Raw genomic sequence first — 17,651 nt, 5'->3', positions numbered from 1 at the left:
CTTGTTGCATGTATCTGTCAATGTTTCTAGGTGACTGGTAGGACAAAGCTAATGACCAACTCACTAAATGCTCTATGGACTAGACAGTCTCATTTAGAACAATTGGTTTGATCTCTACTTTCCTAGAAGGCCATATCTTCATAGAATATAGCCTTTGAAGGATGCAGCCCCTGAGCTGGGACACAGTAAACAGTAGTGACTTTTTTTTTGCGTTCAGCTGAATAAATCGTGCACACAGTGCTGTCCTACTGCAGATTGTGGACATGATGCTATGGTATTGTCATGCATAATATACTGTTTAATGTGTTGTTCATCTACTGATGCCACCAGTGATTGCTAACAAAGATCTTGCTAACAACAACGACCAACGTTGTGGTACAAACCGTCCAGTAAATTAAGACATTAAAGTCCTGCACTGCCTGGCCTCTTCCTTGAAGTCTATTTGGACCACATATTTTTGTAGAAATCTATACTCTAAAAATCTTGGAGTTGTTGTCCACTTATTTCCTGACTTTTGGTGTTGTTGGAAACTAGAATGCATTTACCTCCTGAGTGAAGTCATTCCAAGTTGCAAATTATGACTTCTAAGGTACAATGTGGCAATACTTCCAAATGTAGGGTGACAACTTTGTCCTATATGGAGTTTCCACAACTAATCATTAAAATTGATTATAAACAAATTGCTGATAAAACATTTTGTTCATGAAAGATGGGTCTCTGATGTTATGTGTAATATAATGTGCTACAGGTGAAAGGAATTTAAATTTGAGAATGGCTTAGATCTTAAAGATTCAATCCAGTACTCTTTACATAGTATATGGGTGCATGATTGAACCACTGATGAGGAGTGACACCTATTGGGGCTATTCTACAGAGCACCTTTCCTTCCTGAAGAAAAAAGGGGAAACACCAGTGCAACACAGATGTCTGTGTTGGAAGGTGTCGTAGCACGGACCCACAACAGGGGGCGCAAATGAGCAGACAATGAGTAAGCCAAAAAGTAACTATTTAATGTTGTGCTAATACACAACGAAATGTACAGTAATTTTCACAGTCAATAAACACCAGGTGACGTGTGGGCAGGCTCGAAGATAGAAGGCCCCCGACGAGAGAGAAGCCGCGTCCCACACGGCTTCCACCACCAACGGTCTGAAGAACACCGGAGCCGCCAAGTCCCGAGTCCCCAGGTGGCCTCTGTCTTCGGCTGTCGACCCCGGTAGTGCTGGCAGAAAGCAGAGATATGATGTGTGAGTGTGAGTCCGCACACTCAGTAATCCACAGTCCAACACAGTTAGGAGGGAGCACCTCCACCTCCAATCACACACACTCGTGCAGAGCTCCTGGTCAACCACTTATCTGAGTTGGGGGTGTGAGGCGAAGCCGTCACTGTCACACCCAAACGCCAATCCTCCAGATAAGGAAACACTCCAGGAAAACGGCTGCAATAGAAGTGCAGGTTAAACACACACAGTGTCAGTCAGCAGAGAAATTACCTTGTTACTGGTAGTCGATTTCTCGGCGAGGAGGTGGAGTTGCAGTCCGGCTTTTATGGTGGTGATGATGATGACGAGTGACAGCTGGTGCAGGGAATGAATGACAGCTGTCACTTCTTCCTAGGTCTGGCGCCCTCTCGTGCTTGGAGCCCGGCACTCCAAGCAGGTCGCCCTCTGGTGGTGGTGGGCCAGCAGTACCTCCTCTTCAGCGGCCCACACAACAGTCTGTGCAAAAAATGTATTTAAGGTGCAAAACACAAAAGGGACTAACGTTTCGATGTAGAGATTACATCTTCATCAGAGTTCTTGAAAACATGGGTGGTATAGCCCTAAATACGGATCAAGAACGGTGTAATCTGCGTAAAAGGGGCATTAATCACCCAAAGATCCATCCATCAATCAAGGCGCTGCACTCATTACATCCGTAATTAGAAACAAACCAACCCAGTTGAATTAAAACAAGCATAAAATGTATCAACAACCCCCTAAAAAGAAAAATAAATATTAAAGAAAGCAAGTTAAATTATTTTCAGTTTTTCAAGGACTCTGATGAAGATACAATCTCTACATCAAAAATTTTGTCGCTTTTGTGTTTTGCACCTTAATAATTGGTTTTTTTTTTGCACAGACATCTGTGTTGCCACGGCTTTTCCCCTTTTTTCTTCACGTTTGTCCTGACCTGGTTGCCCAGATTATTGTGCTTGGCAGAAGCGCAGAGTTTTCCTATTTGCTTGGGCACCTTTCGTTCCTGTTTAATCCCAAATAGCAAATGAGGGACGTTTTGATGCATCACAGTAACTTCTTAGTAAAGTCCCTTTGGGTCCTCCCTTGTTTACACTCGGGGTCACCACAGCAGATCAGCATCCGCATGTTGAATTGGCACGTTTTATGCCGGTTGCCCTTCCTGACACAACTCCACATTACATGGAGAAATGTGGCAGGGGTGAGTCTGAACCAGAAACCTTCCTCACTGAAACCAAGTGGCCTAACCACTTGGCCACCACCTGCTACTCTTGATCTTTGTCAATCTTGAACAAACTTGGCATATGTAGTAGTTACGGCCATTCAGTGGCACCAGATTTGAAATCTGGATCCAATTTTTGTACTGTTCAAAAATTTTATCCAGATTCTCAAAATTGTTAATAGTACATGGTAACTTCCAGGTATTTATAGTCTTAACACCTTCAGTCATGTTTGAACGTCTTTAAACAGGGTATTCCTTGTGACTACACCTTGAAACCTGTTTGATCGTGCACCATTGAAGTAAAAATTTGAAGCCGAAGCAGCGTTTGTTGCAGTTTTTGGCTGAGTGCCGCTCCTTCTCTTCCATTTCGGAGCGGGTTGCCAGGTCTGCACTTTATAAGCCAGCCAGTTGCCAGGTATGCAATTTATAAGACAGCCGTTAGGAGGCAAACTGGTTTAAAGCCATTTTATCATGTAGCCGGAGGCTAATCATAAATGCTAAAAAGCCTTTAGCTGACTTGCATTGAAAATGTCCCACACTGTTCAATTCATTTAAAAAAATCCACAATTTTCAATTATATTTTGTGTTTTTGTTTCACTTTTTTAATAACATGACAAAGCCATTCTTACAGAAAAGGACACGGTAACGCACTGACAGAGAGCTTCACAGTGCTTTTAAACAATTACAAAACTAACACAAAAGTATAGGCAACTGCACCTCCCCCTGGACAGAACATCAGTTGAGGTTGGTACCCATTAACAGCTGGTAGGACTGGGATAATGCAGATGAATAGACAAATTTTTTCCAAGGACACAAATTAGTAGCCTGAAGAAGATGCCTAGACTCGAACCCCCGGTCAAAACATTTGTAGTCCGTCATACATGGGTCTTTTTACATGTTTGCGATAATTGTGAACATAATGCATGTTATTTATTTACAGATGATCAGAGACCTTGGACTTCTTGAGTGGGTTTTAAACACCCCTAAACATCACAGAGTCCATCATGGTGAGATGCCCTGAAATAAGTGACAGTTTAATGTTGTCATTGATATTTTTTTTTCTTTTTTTTTTTCTTATTGATAAACCCACCCCCTCACCCATCCACAGAAACATCAAACTTGAATGTTAGGATGAAAACACTGATACGATCCTCATATCTAGTGTCAAATTATCTTTACTTAATAAGGTGTCTTGTTGGGAGATTGATGTACCACCTTCGGTGAGGAAAAAGCTACTCCTGAGGACACTGGGCTGAATTAGGCTACAAGAGATCAGAGGTGTGGTTTTTTCTTTCTATTCATTGAATTAATTTCTATTTTCATTTGTATTATCAGGACGGAACCATTATTGCATTGATTAAGAATTATGGTGGCACGCTGATCATTGGGACCGATTTTTTGGTAAGAAAAATGAATCCAATACTTTGTAATGCTTCATTCCTGTTTTACTTTTTTATAGCCGAGACTGTAGGATAGTTGCTGTTTATTTATTTATTTGTTTGTTTGTTTGTCACATCTGAATCACTTTGCTCCTGCCGTTCTCAGGTACGGTGCATCGGCGTCTCATGTGGATACTCAGCATCTGATGCGTGCGTCTCGGCGTCTGGTGCATCTCTCATCCTGGGCATTTCCCCACAGGGTGCGTGCATGCCAGCGTTCGGCATGTCTCTCAGGCGTTCTCCCACCCGGTGCGTGCATCTTTTGTCCTGGGCATCTCCCAGTCCTGTGCGTGCCTGCCGGCATCAGGGTGTGGCCTGGTGCCAGGTGTCTCAGGACCGAATCAGTCCCCATAATAATCGGTCCCCCCAATGACGCGATTCACGGATTAACACCTCATTTCTGCTTCAAACTGCACTCCAATCATCATCTATCTCAGCAACAGATATCTGAAGCTTTAGTACAATAGTCATTCTTTCCACATAAATTCAGCATTATTTCATCACAAAAGGCAGCAGAAGCTATCAAGCGCCACAGCTAAATGAGCTTCTAGCTGATGCGTTCACTGCGCGTCGGACATTTTATCGTGTCACGGAATTTTGCCTTGTTTCTGCTTAAAATGGCCTCGTTTTCTGGTTAAAACTGACTTTAGAATGATTTAAGAGGTTTTACCATTATCATCTGATGGTTAATAATCCCATTCATCCATTTGATTGCTTTGGGTGAAGAGACACTGTCTCAGACGTGCTCCTGTATTCAGAAATGATGCATGTGCAGATGCAAAAGGCGGACAGATTTTTAGGGGCGGGCCATTCGGTCTGCGACACCGGCGTCTGGGATGAGAGTTCCGTGCCAGCCTCGGGGGGATTAAATAGTCTCCTGCACTTCTGTGTCCCTGGTTCTTCTTTCCGCGCCAACCACCAAAACCCCGCCCTACTCGCACTCTCCACCAATCATGCTTCACTACCATTAGCACCTCATCAACCAAAACAGCTGGCACACATGCAATTCACATCACACAGACCTTACTTATTATAATATTTCAATAAAATATTATTGCTCACCCATAACAGTAAGCTGCTTTCGACTATATATTACTAAATACAGCTGTAGCTGTTACCTTAATATTTTAAGAAACATTATTAGCAAAGTAAATTAACCTTATTTAACACAAATGACTATTTACATTTTACAGGAAGTGATTTACATGGTACCTAACTCTTTCTCCGTAACCCCAATTTCCCACAGGGGTAAATTAGTAAAAGGCACATGACAGCCCGCCTGAGTTTGCCAAAAGGCACCTGAAGGACTCTCAGACCATGAGAAACAAAATTCTCTGGCCTGATTAGACAAAGATGGAACTCTTCGGCCTGAATGGCAGGCCTCATGTTTGGATGAAAGGAGGCACCGTCCCTACAGTGAAGCATGGTGGTGGCAGTATCATGCTGTGGGGATGTTTTCAATGGCAGGAACTGTTAGATCAATCAGGATTGAGGAAAAGATGAATGCAGCAATGTACAGAAACATCCTTGATGAAAACCTGCTCCAGAGCGCTCTTGACCTCAGTCTGGGGCAACGGTTCATCTTTCAGCAGGACAGTGACCCTAAACACACAGCCAAGATATCAAAGAGTGACTTTAAGACAACTCTGTGGATGTCCTTGAGTGGCCCAGCCAGAGCCCAGACCTGGATCTGATTGAACAACTCTGGAGAGATCTGAAAATGGCTGTGAACAGACGCTCCACATCCAACCTGATGGAGCTTGAGAGGTACTGCAAAGTTGAAATGGGTAAAACTGCCCAAAGATAAGTGCGCCAACCTTGTGGCACCATATCCAAGAAGACCTGAGGCTGTATTTGCTGCCAAAGGTGCATCAACAAAGTATTTGTATGCATTTATCTGCATCAGAGGCTCAAAGCACTTTACAAATAATGCCTCACATTCACCCTGATGTCAGGGTGCTGCCATACAAGACGCTCACTACACACCAGGAGCAATAGGGGATTAAAGACCTTGCCCAAAGGCCCTTAGTGATTTTCCAGTCAGGCTGGGATTTCAATCGAGGATCTTCTGGTCTCAGGCCCAACGCCTTAATCACAAGACCATCACCTCCCCTTAACATGTGATTTCACATGTACATGTGATTTCCGAGTTTTCATTTTTAATAAATGTTCAGAAATAAACAAATAAAATAACTTTTTATGTTGTCAGTATGGGGTGTTGTGAGTATAAATTTGAGGGAAAAAAAATGAGTTTACTCTATTTGGAATAAGGCTGTAACATAACAAAATATGGAAAAAGTGAAGCGCTGTGAATACTTTCTTGATGACTTGAGCATGTTTAAATTCAGTAAGTAAGGTGAGAATGCTCACTTGCCTAATAATTGTGCATGTAGTGCATGTCTCTGTACTCTTCTAGTAACGCACTCACATTCCATAACTATGTAGTAGTGTGTGGCTGCTGTAAGTAAAATGTCTTTGGGTTTTGCATGACAGACTCAGAAATTGTGATGACACTTTAACTGACGGTTTATAGGCTAAATCTGTAATGATGTCTTTACACACTTGCATACATTATTTTCAATTCCTTCCATCTGTTTGGGTGTGCAGCATAACTAGTTTTGATGCAGTTTCCATGAAACTTATTAAAATGTTTGAAGGTCAGCAAGGACTGAACCAACTGGTCAGAGATAAAAGCTGAAGTTTCTGTTTGTTGCTAATATGTAGGAAATGTATTCAACAAAAATGACCTGTCACCTATTGGTCCTGTGACTCTTGACCTTTGGTGATGGCCATAAAAGTACTTGCAGGACTATCCTGGACCTCGATTGTATGTGTATGTATATGGCCATGCAGTGGTCTTAGTATAAATTAATTCTGGAGAATTGGTCAGATCAATTTCACAGGAAAAGTTACGAAGTCAATTAGATATGTGACATTATATAATGGCTGAGTGGATCCTTGTCATTGATTGGTGGCTTTGTATGTAATGTGACATGGATATTCATTCTTTTTGTGTTATGTTGCATTACCGCGACCAAATTTGGCTTCCGTGTGCGGTGCAAATTTGGTTCCATACATTTTGTACCATTGCACACGTGCAAACCCCGCCCACGCACCTCACTAATGGGGTTGGCGTTTAGCTAAACATGGCAGAGTTTGTTTTGCTGACAGACAACGATTATGAAGAAGCCTAATTGACGATGCTAATTCTTCTAACACACACACACACAAAAAAAAATCCACTACACCATAAACCGTCTGGACACAGTAAGAGCTCTTAGGATGAAGTTGAGATGAAAACCTGGACATTTTTTTTTTTCGGAAGTACACAAAGTCAGTGCACAGCATCATGGACTGAGAACAATTTTGGATTCCTATTTAAGTTCGTGTTAGACAGTTTGACGCGCAAAGGACCAGTGATGAACATCACAAATGTAAGCCCCTTTTTCTGTTGTTTAGAAATTAATATAATATCAAATGACAAAGATCTGTTGTAGCTGTTATAAAACAAACTAGAAGCACTCGAAGAGCGCAAACCTCCGCGAAGGCCATAGGGTCCCTGACGTCACATGGCAAAGAGACATCGTTTCACGCATCTACCATCATGTTTCAGATTCAGTGGTTAACCCTCTGGGGTCCAAGGGCATTTGGACAGTTCACTCGCCTGGCATAAAATGTTTTATTATTGCTCTTAACAGCTCTCCCGGCATCCCACAATCAAGTTTTATGTCTCTTTTTTCAGGACAACCTGTACTTTCAAATATATATGCTATAGTTGTGCTTTATAAGTGTAAAAAGGTTTGCAATCAGAAATAAGAAAGGAAAAAAGTAAAGTGGAAAATAATTTTCCACACACAGTTATTCAAACACACAGCCAACTATAATAAACACTCTTTTGACACTTTATAAAGGTAATTTGGGCTCTTGTGTGAAAGGACTGTACAACAAAAAGGTTTCAAACAATAACACAAATGCACATTTTGAACAATATATACCAAATGGTCTGTTGCGTTTTGTTTCATCTCAAAGCAATTTCTGTCTGCTATTACACAAAAGGTCACATCACCAAACTTCTACTATGAAGTTGACTGTGTGTTTGTTCTCTCCTGCTCTGAAAGCACTTCAAGGCTCATTCAGTTTAAGGAGCAGCCCTCCCCCCCCTCGCTCCATTGATATGGTAAACAGTGCTTTACGCCAGAGTGAGAGAGCTTACCACAAGCTTATCCAGTGACACTCACAGGAAAACTAGTCGAACCAATCCTGATACTCACACACTGTTTTAGCATGTGAGATTGCATGAGAGGCTCTCCGTCTGCTCCATCTGCTCACTTTCACTGTGCGTAATGGCGCAGGGCGCATTGGAGCAGCCAGGGGGCTGTTCAAACAGGCCAACTAGTAACACATCACTCCTAAAAACAATCTTTGGTGTGTCACATGAAGTGAATCTGACCTACGATTGGAGTTTGGAAAACCATTTGACAGTGAATCAATTCCAGTTGGACACTCACATTGCTCACATCATCACACAGCTTCTATGAGGAGTACAAAGATGGTGGACGGTGGTTCGAAAGTCCGCAGAGTTAACTTTTCAGCAAAGAAAAAAGTACATTTCTATCTCATATCATTAAAAAGTTATTTATAATTTAGTAAAGCTTGGTCTCAGCCGTTGTATATGACGACGTCGGCCCCAGAGGTTAAACCCTTAGATCTTCAGCAGATGTATTATAAAGAGAAACTGCATGAACTTCACATGTTTTTTTATTTTCTAATAACACCTTTATTCAATGAGGAGAAACAAATGCTAATTATTGTTGTGTCATAACTTAATTTTTGTTCAGCCTTTGTCTTCATGAAGTTAAATGCAAAAATGTTGAAATTGGCCCGATCTTGCAATGATAATGAATCCTTAAAAAAAATTACTGGATCCAGATTGTGTTCCGGATCATTACCAGAATTTAATGACTTCTAAGTTAGGCCAAGATACACCCCTGGTAAAAAATTTCATTGAAATCCTTTGAGGATTTTTTGAGTAATCCTGCTAACAAACCAGCCAACAAACGGACGCGACCGAAAACATAACCTCCTTTGCGGAGGTAATAATGAATGTTTTTACATTCTTTCAATGGAGTGAATATTTAATTTGGTGAAAGCTGGAAAGTACCATTCAACTCAGATGGAACATTCCATCTTGCACCTTATGAAATATTTGTACCATTGAACTCATAAACATTCATTATTTCTATACCGACAGACTGCAATGTATGCATATTTATAAAATATTGACATAACTGAATGTGTTGTTGAGTGCTGGATCACATTGGATTTTTGGGTTTTCAAATAACTTTCAGTTCCTGATAATGAATATTTCCAGGTCAAAGCCATGTAAGGTTGCTTTTTGTGCTTAAGATTGTCAACAAATTGATCGCCATAAATCTGTTGAGTGATTTCTTACATTATCTGCCCTGGTCTAATAGAATCAGAAATATTCAAGGAATATTAACCACTCTACCTGAATATAAATGTATGAAAAATATGGCAAAATCTTTGCATTTCTGTTGTCTCAATTTCAGCTCTTTATTTAAAAAAGAACTACTTGTCAGTGTTTTGTAATTGATCTATATAATAGGCTGGACAATCTGACAATGAACTGAGATGAAGTAAATTATCATTAGATGTCAAAGCAGCATTACATTAATCAACAGTGCAAAAGAAATGACACATGATGAAATTAAAATTCTAATGGACCATTTCATTTCTATACGTATCATATCCAACCTGATGAAAGTTACCGTATTTTCCGGACTATAAGTCGCACCGGAGTATAAGTCGCACCAGCCACTTTATCCATTATAAAGAAAAATAAACCATAAATAAGTCGCACCGGAGTATAAATCGCACCAGCCACTTTATCATTATAAAGAAAATAACCATAAATAAGTTGCACTGGACTATAAGTCCCATGGACATACAGGTATGTTAACTTAACATGAAAGTTCAGATGATAATATTGTGACGGCTACCGTTTTCAGATGCATATTTCACCAGTCGTAACTTACAATCTGCAGAGTATGATTTTCTTTTTGGTGGCATTTTTTCGGGCCTTCTCCGTTGTCTTGTTAAGTTATCAGTAACATTGAAATTTTTTATTTTTCTATGGTAGTCAGAAGTCGCAGGAACAGTCACACAAGCCTTGAGTGCCTCTCGTGAGCTGCATTTTACCTACAGATATGTTTGTATTTTGCGGACCACATTGCGAGCCGAACCATGCAGCACCTACCTGCGCAGCTCATGACCACCTAGCGTTGTCGATCCAGCTCCTTCCAAGTGCAGACGCTAATCCTCCGCCGTCGCTCAGTGCTCCCATGCAGCTCTCAGCGTCAACTCTGCTCACATTGATATCCAAGGGTTGAAGCTGTTTTGTTAGCCGTCCGGAATAAACACCATGTTCGTCTGCTTCAGACGCTATTCACAATCTTCGACGCCAGCTCCTTCCAAGTGCACACACTAATCCTCCGCCGTCGCTCACCCGGTGCTCCCACGCAGCTCTCAGCGTCAACTTAAACACTCTGCTCACACTGATATCCAAGGGTTTGAAGCTGTTTTGTTCGCCATGCCGGAATAACAGCAAGCACCGTATTCGTCAGCTTCACACGCTGTGGGTGAGGTGAGGAATACGCGTCCAACGTTCTGTTCTCTGATTGGTTATCGTGACCAGCGTGACTTATAGGACGGCCGCCATACTACAGTGTCCATGATGCATTGCATTCCTTTTCTGGTGGCCATTTTAAAACTAGATCGACTCTGTCACGTAAAATTGTTTTGTTACAGTAAATTAATTGAGATCCTACCGGTATATTTTTCATTTATAAGTCGCACCGGAGTATAGGTCGCACCCCCGGCCAAAACATGTAAAAAAGTGCGACTTATAGTCCGATAATACGGTAGTTAACTTACAGTTTATTTTTATTTTTTTTTCCTGTTCTCAATTGCAGGCACTTTTGCTGCAGAGACGGACAAAGTGGTGTACGGCTTGGTGTTCCCCATCAACACATTTGAAATCCTCAGTGTTCAGGTTTCTTCCAGCTTTTTAACTTTTATTTTATTTTAGTTTTTTGTGGTCATTGGTCACCTTCATCCATCTGAGTATAAACAGCTTTTGATGGAGGAGGCGTGATCTCATGTTTCCTTCTTTGGCTGAGTGGCCATTTTATAACCATAACATTATGTGCTCCTCTAAACAAACTACCAAGCTGAGGGTGAAGGAGGCCAAAAACATGCCACACTGTGAATCAGTGTGATTATTTTTGCTGCCTTTAGCGTTGGCAGAGTACAGCGTGACCATTGTCCACATTTCTACTCAGGATTAATTATCACAGCTGTTGCTTCATTAATCGTGATTGATTAAATGTACCATTGATTTCTAAGTGTTACATTTCTTCTTGTAGTTACACTACTACAACAATTTGTGGAAAAAATCTAAAACGTACACCAGCATTGCTGATAAGTTGTCAACTTTCATCAAAGGACCGAGTTGGAACCCTGGTAACCTCGGCTGGGCGACCACGAGGAAAATCCAAAGGTTTGTTGAAAAAGTTTTTTTTTTTTTCTTTCCTTCATTCCTAAAGGAGCCATATTGCTGTTGTAATGCCCACAGGCGTCATTCCCTATCACTGTGACACATATAAAGCACAAGCCAGAATGACTGCAAACATTCTTTGTTCCAAGAGTTCAAATAATCTACGAGTTTTACAAGGAATTGCCACATCACATAAGTCCTGCCAATCTTTGGAGACAAAGAGACAATAAGTTCATTTTTTGCCGTCTTTAAATGCAGTCTGCGGGATTGAAACTGCACGCAATGCTGTGTAAATGTGCATGTGTGTAGAAAGAAATAACGGCTCCAGTTGGTGGTTAGCTTTAAAAAAAAAACACTGATGGCGTCACATGTTTAGTTCCCTCATGCTTCACAACGTAAAAGAAAAAAGTCTCCTTGCTTTACAATTAAATTGGGCTGTTAAACCAGCAGCATGATTCTAAACATGGACAGAAGTGGAATTAACTGAAAAGCCTTAAGTCTCTCTCTGTCAGCCTGTAGATGGCTACTTGTTTATCTACTGGTGAGGCAAAGAAAGGAAAAGACGGTGTGAGTAAGGTTGGACTTTTGAGGCAAAGCAGAGCAGTGTGCTGGAATACCTACAGGGTCTGGGGTTGGGGGGGGGACCCAATGTGTTTTTTTTGGTTCTACGAGATCCTGGGAAACCTCCTGAATAAGCGAGGCCTTCTGTGATCGGTTATTTTTCAAGATTCATTCCAATTGAAGACACACTAGTCTCGGTCTAATCATTTGGATGTGCAGACGGACAAAAACGAGGCCAATGACTGAGGGAATTTTGACACATGGACTGTACAGTATGTTCCTCGGCATCTGGGAAACCGCTACACCCAATAAATCCTAAATGGAACACAACAAGCTAATTTTCAGCAGTCTGTGGGATGCTGAAGCAGTGAAGACCATTTTTCCATCAAACTTTGTTCCATGAAATGCTCAAAAAAGAAAAAAAAATAGAGGAAGAAAGGATGTCAGAAGTGAGACAAATTTGAATCTGGTTCGGAATGACTGTGGTTTATGAGCTAATTCTGCCTTTTCTAAAGTAGTACACTTTCCACTCTTTCTTTTATGCTACTTGTACATTTCTATTTTTACAATAATTTTAATGTATTATGTATTTGATTTTTTTTTCTTTTTAATGCAAATGAATAAATAAATAAAATTACAAACAGTGCTTAAAGGGGCCATATTTTACAAAGTGTGTTTTTTAAATCTACCCTATTTTCCTGACAATATGTCACACCAGAGTATTAGTTGCATCTGTCCAGAAATGTATCATGAACAGGGGAGGTGAAAAATCCCCATAAGTGTCACAAGTCTTTAAGTCCCACTTATTTTTGTAACATGGCGCTATTGCTTCATTCAACTGGAAACAAAATAACTTTAATCAGTGCATAATTTATTTATAACACAAATCCCATCAGCAAACAAAACTAACATGCTAAATAATGTTATTGTATGAGGCACCAACAGTTCTGACGAAACTACTCTCCAACATAGAGACGTTCTTGGTTCAACAGCCAAAAACATCTTTTCAGAACTAAACATGTGCATGTTTACCTCACTAAATGTTATGGAATGTTTTAAAGCTGTTATACATTTCTAAACATTAGCTTTGCTTAGCTGTTACCCTTTTTGCGCTTCTGGGTGACCCACAAAGTCCATACAAGTGGAGTGCTGAGTAGTACGAAGTTGAAGCTATTCCTTTTTCTTTATTCAAGTGTGGTCTCTCAGTTTGAGAGCAATGACTTATTAAATGTCACTCTTTCTAAGACCCAGCACATCATTCCCATTCAGATCATCTTGTTTTAGAGTGGTTGGAATTTAGCCTAATTGTGCTTTCCTGCCATCCTTTGCTTTGGAGTGTCAATCACAGTACATCTTTGGATCAGTATACTGGAGCAACGTGTCACACATCTAGGCTGCAGTCTATTGGCCATAGATGATAATGCAGTATGTTTTCATATACAAGCTGCAAAACTAGTGAAATGAGTTAAGGAAAAAAAGGCCTTGGAAATATGGTTGGGTTTCAAGTTCCACACCTCAGAGTTCCATGATTCTTCCGATGCATGTATAAACCTGCCCTGAGCAAAGATTAGTCCTGCAATGACTTGTTTGACTTCTGTGAAACATGTCATAGAAGTCCATATTTGAGTTCTGCATGCTTTTAGACATGCCATTGGGATGGACTCTGGCACCTATGTGATCTGGCGCCCTCTCTGAATTGAGCGCACATGTGGCAAGCAGCTGCTTCTCCAACAGGGTCAGAAACAGGTAGTTGTAGTTTATGCCGTTTGTGACATTTTAATCTGTTTTTGTACTGGTTGCCTTTATCAGTAGCCCATTGAAAAGATGTACAATATGACCCCTTTAAGTTGTTAAGTCAGGTTACAGACTTCTTTGTGTGTCTAAATCTATTTGCGCTGTCTGTTGCAAGCATCTACAGAAGTGATCTTTTAAAAAATATCAGAATTAATGTTTAAATTTTTTCCACATGCAGGTTACCGGAGAGGAAGTACCTCATGACCCGACCTGGTTGCTGTCCTTAAAAGTTTATGTGGTCATACATTTCCTACTGGTGCTGCAGACTTACCACCATTTGTTTCAAAATCAGAAGGTATGCATTTTGTCCTATTAGCAGAGGTTGTGTATGAATGAACCTCGTCATGCTTAAAAGTATGTTAAGTGACTGTGAAGGAGGTGGAGTCTTTCATGCTGTCTGCCCACTCCATTTAACCTTATGGTCGAACACTGCGTTTAGCTCGCCGTAATCTTTTTAGTATGACAAGGTGGCCCAGGGATCTTATAAGTCTGCTTGAGTGCTGCCTGTTTGTTTGCCAACATTATTTCACCCCGTTATGTAGTTTGTTGCGGCTGACTATGGCAGAGCAGAGTCCTCTACTTAGCCAGCAGGAAAAGACTAGCTCTGTCTAACATCATGACAGGATGACTGATCAGCATTCCCCTTCAGAACAACCTTTGTCTATTATTTTTCCACTCAACCAGCCAAAAGACCCCTCCTCCCCAAACCAAAAAAGAGAGAAAGAAGCAGGTCTTCTTAGCAGTTATCTTTGGAAGGCGTTTTCCCGAAGTATAGTTTTGGTTAGCCAAACAGTGCCGTCACGCCCAGCCCCTTCAAACGCCTAAATAATCGGCCTGTCTTTTTGTGATTGCTGCAGTGCTCCTTCAGTTGTGGTTCCTCACCCGTCTATTCTCCCCCCCTCCCAAACTCACAAATACACAGAGAGAGAGAGAGAGGGAGCCCTCCAGGGTCGAGGGTCCCCCCTCCGTTTCAGCAAATGAAACACCACCTGGTGGTCCAGCGGTACGCACAAATGCCTTAATTGTCGAGTCAGCCATTTCCCAACCCAAATAGCCTTCAGGATGCAGCAATCAGGACTTGGAGGGAAAATAACAAATTGGGCACTCTGGCCCAACAATAAATCATGTTGCTGTTATGTATTTATACCCACATATTCTCTAGCCGCTTATTTAGCCTGACAATTGATGATACACTGCAGAACAGTTTATGGGCTTAGCGCTAATTCCAAGCCATGAAAACATGGTTATTTCCAACAACTGAAGCAGCTCTTCAATTACGTCATGACGAGGTCAGTGTGCATGTTGTATTACACAGTAGCTTTCAAAACAGAGAGAGAGAGGCCATCTTTGATAAGTTTTGTTTGAGCAAACAACCAGCTGACATCACACTGCCTGTTCACTTGGACTGGCAGGGCACCGTGTCCCGTCAGTCAGCATTTTGCAGAAAAAAATAATTGTGGTCTATTTTGGCTCGCCTGTCTGGCAGCAGAGTGACTGCTGTCTCTTGCCACTGCAAAATGGCCACTCTCATTGAAAATGAATGTCAAGTTGCCACTTTCATATTGTCGCTTACTGTCACTTGTAGCTAATGTGTCCATAGCTTTAGTGGTTAGTAATGCTCAAACCCAAACATCTGTGTCCTTTGCTAGGATTTGTGTTCCTGAAATAAAAAAGTAAAAAATGATCACCACAGTTTATCTTTTTGATGATCATTCTACTGCCTACACTAAAAGAACATTGACAAAATTTTTGCCCAAATAAAATATGGACATTTTCAATGTTTTTAATACTTTTCCCTTTCTCTTTGGAACATTGCGTAAGTAAGCCAGAAATAAAAGAAAGCACAGAAAATAAAGTATACACAACAAACAGAACATTTTTCTGATAGCTGTTAATTGCTTGTCAGTGTTGACAGTACAGATAGTAGTGAACAAAGGAAAACTCAAATCTTTAAGGAACCATATTTATGGAGCTGTGTTGGAGATCCCCCCCACCCCCTTGTCCTTAGTCAGAGTGTGGCACATAGTGCATTTACAACCCCTGGCAAAAATTATGGAATCACCGGCCTCGGAGGATGTTCATTCAGTTGTTTAATTTTGTAGAAAAAAAAAGCAGATCACAGACATGACACAAAACTAAAGTCATTTCAAATGGCAACTTCTGGCTTTAAGAAACTGTATTAGAAATCAGGAAAAAAACATTGTGGCAGGTCAGTAACGGTTACTTTTTTAGACCAAGCAGAGGGAAAAAAATATGGACTCCACTCATTCTGAGGAATAAATTATGGAATCACCCTGTAAAATTTTCATCCCCAAAACTAACACCTGCATCAAATCAGATCTGCTCCGTTAGTCTGCATCTAAAAAGGAGTGATCACACCTTGGAGAGCTGTTGCACCAAGTGGACTGACATGAATCATGGCTCCAACACGAGAGATGTCATTGAAACAAAGGAGAGGATTATCAAACTGTTAAAAGAGGGGTAAATCATCACGCAATGTTGCAAAAGATGGTTGTTCACAGTCAGCTGTGTCTAAACTCTGGACCAAAATACAAACAACATGGTAAGGTTGTTAAAGGCAAACATACTGGTAGACCAAGGAAGACATCAAAGTGTCAAGACAGAAAACTTAAAGCAATATGTCTCAAAAATCGAAAATGCACAACAAAACAAATGAGGAACGAATGGAGGAAACTGGAGTCAACGTCTGTGACCGAACTGTAAGAAACCGCCTAAAGGAAATGGGATTTACATACAGAAAAGCTAAACGAAGGCCATCATTAAACACCTAAACAGAAAAAAACAAGGTTACGATGGGCTAAGAAAAAGCATCGTGGACTGTGGGATGCTGGATGAAAGTCATATTCAGTGATGAATCTTGAATCTGCATTGGGCAAGGTGATGATGCTGGAACTTTTGTTTGGTGCCATTCCAATGAGATTTATAAAGATGACTGCCTGAGGGGACATGTAAATTTCCACAGTCATTGATGATATGGGGCTGCATGTCAGGTAAAGGCACTGGGGAGATGGCTGTCATCACATCATCAATAAATGCACAAGTTTACGTTGATATTTTGGACACTTTTCTTATCCCATCAATTGAAAGGATGTTTGGGGATGATGAAATCATTTTTCAAGATGATAATGCATCTTGCCATAGAGCAAAAACTGTGAAAACATTCCTTGCAAAAAGACACATAGGGTCAATGTCATGGCCTGCAAATAGTCCGGATCTTAATCCAATTGAAAATCTTTGGTGGAAGTTGCAGAAAATGGTCCATGACAAGGCTCCAACCTGCAAAGCTGATCTGGCAAACAGCATCAGAGAAAGTTGGAGCCAGATTGATGAAGAGTACTGTTGTGTCACTCATTAAGTCCATGCCTCAGACACTGCAAGCTGTTATAAAAGCCAGAGGTGGTGCAACAATATACTAGTGATGTGTTGAAGCGTTCTTTTGTTTTTCATGATTCCATAATTTTTTCCTCAGAATTGAGTGATTCCATATTTTTTTTCCTCTGCTTGGTCCTAAAAAAGTAACCGTTACTGACTGCCACAATTTTTTTTTCCTGATTTCTTATAGTGTTTCTTAAAGCCAGAAAGCTGCCATTTGAAATGACTTTAGTTTTGTGTCATGTCTGTGATCTGCTTTTTTTGTCTACAAAATTAAACAACTGATGAACATCCTCCGAGGCCGGTGATTCCATAATTTTTGCCAGGGGTTGTAGCATCATGCTGAATAATATGGACCCTACCATGATGATTGGACAACAAAAGTCTTCTCTTGTTTTGTTTTACGAATGGAAATCCAATGAAAGGAAGGT

General features: G+C 40.8%; 1 protein-coding gene across 1 annotated transcript in view; it reads left to right on the top strand.

Moving 5' to 3' along the window:
- The window catches only part of agmo (alkylglycerol monooxygenase), a 164,352-nt gene that overhangs the window by 97,835 nt on the left and 48,866 nt on the right, over nucleotides 1–17,651 (top strand). The window contains 6 exon segments of the mRNA XM_034173636.1: nucleotides 3,398–3,464; nucleotides 3,820–3,858; nucleotides 10,889–10,968; nucleotides 11,342–11,438; nucleotides 11,441–11,475; nucleotides 14,006–14,122. Coding sequence (XP_034029527.1) covers nucleotides 3,398–3,464; nucleotides 3,820–3,858; nucleotides 10,889–10,968; nucleotides 11,342–11,438; nucleotides 11,441–11,475; nucleotides 14,006–14,122 — 435 coding nt within the window.

The sequence above is a fragment of the Thalassophryne amazonica genome, chromosome 7 (assembly GCF_902500255.1).
Source record: "Thalassophryne amazonica chromosome 7, fThaAma1.1, whole genome shotgun sequence".
NCBI classification, from domain to species: Eukaryota; Metazoa; Chordata; class Actinopteri; order Batrachoidiformes; family Batrachoididae; genus Thalassophryne; species Thalassophryne amazonica.
Note: the sequence above shows the minus strand (reverse complement) of the source record. Positions and strands in the feature narration are given on the sequence as shown.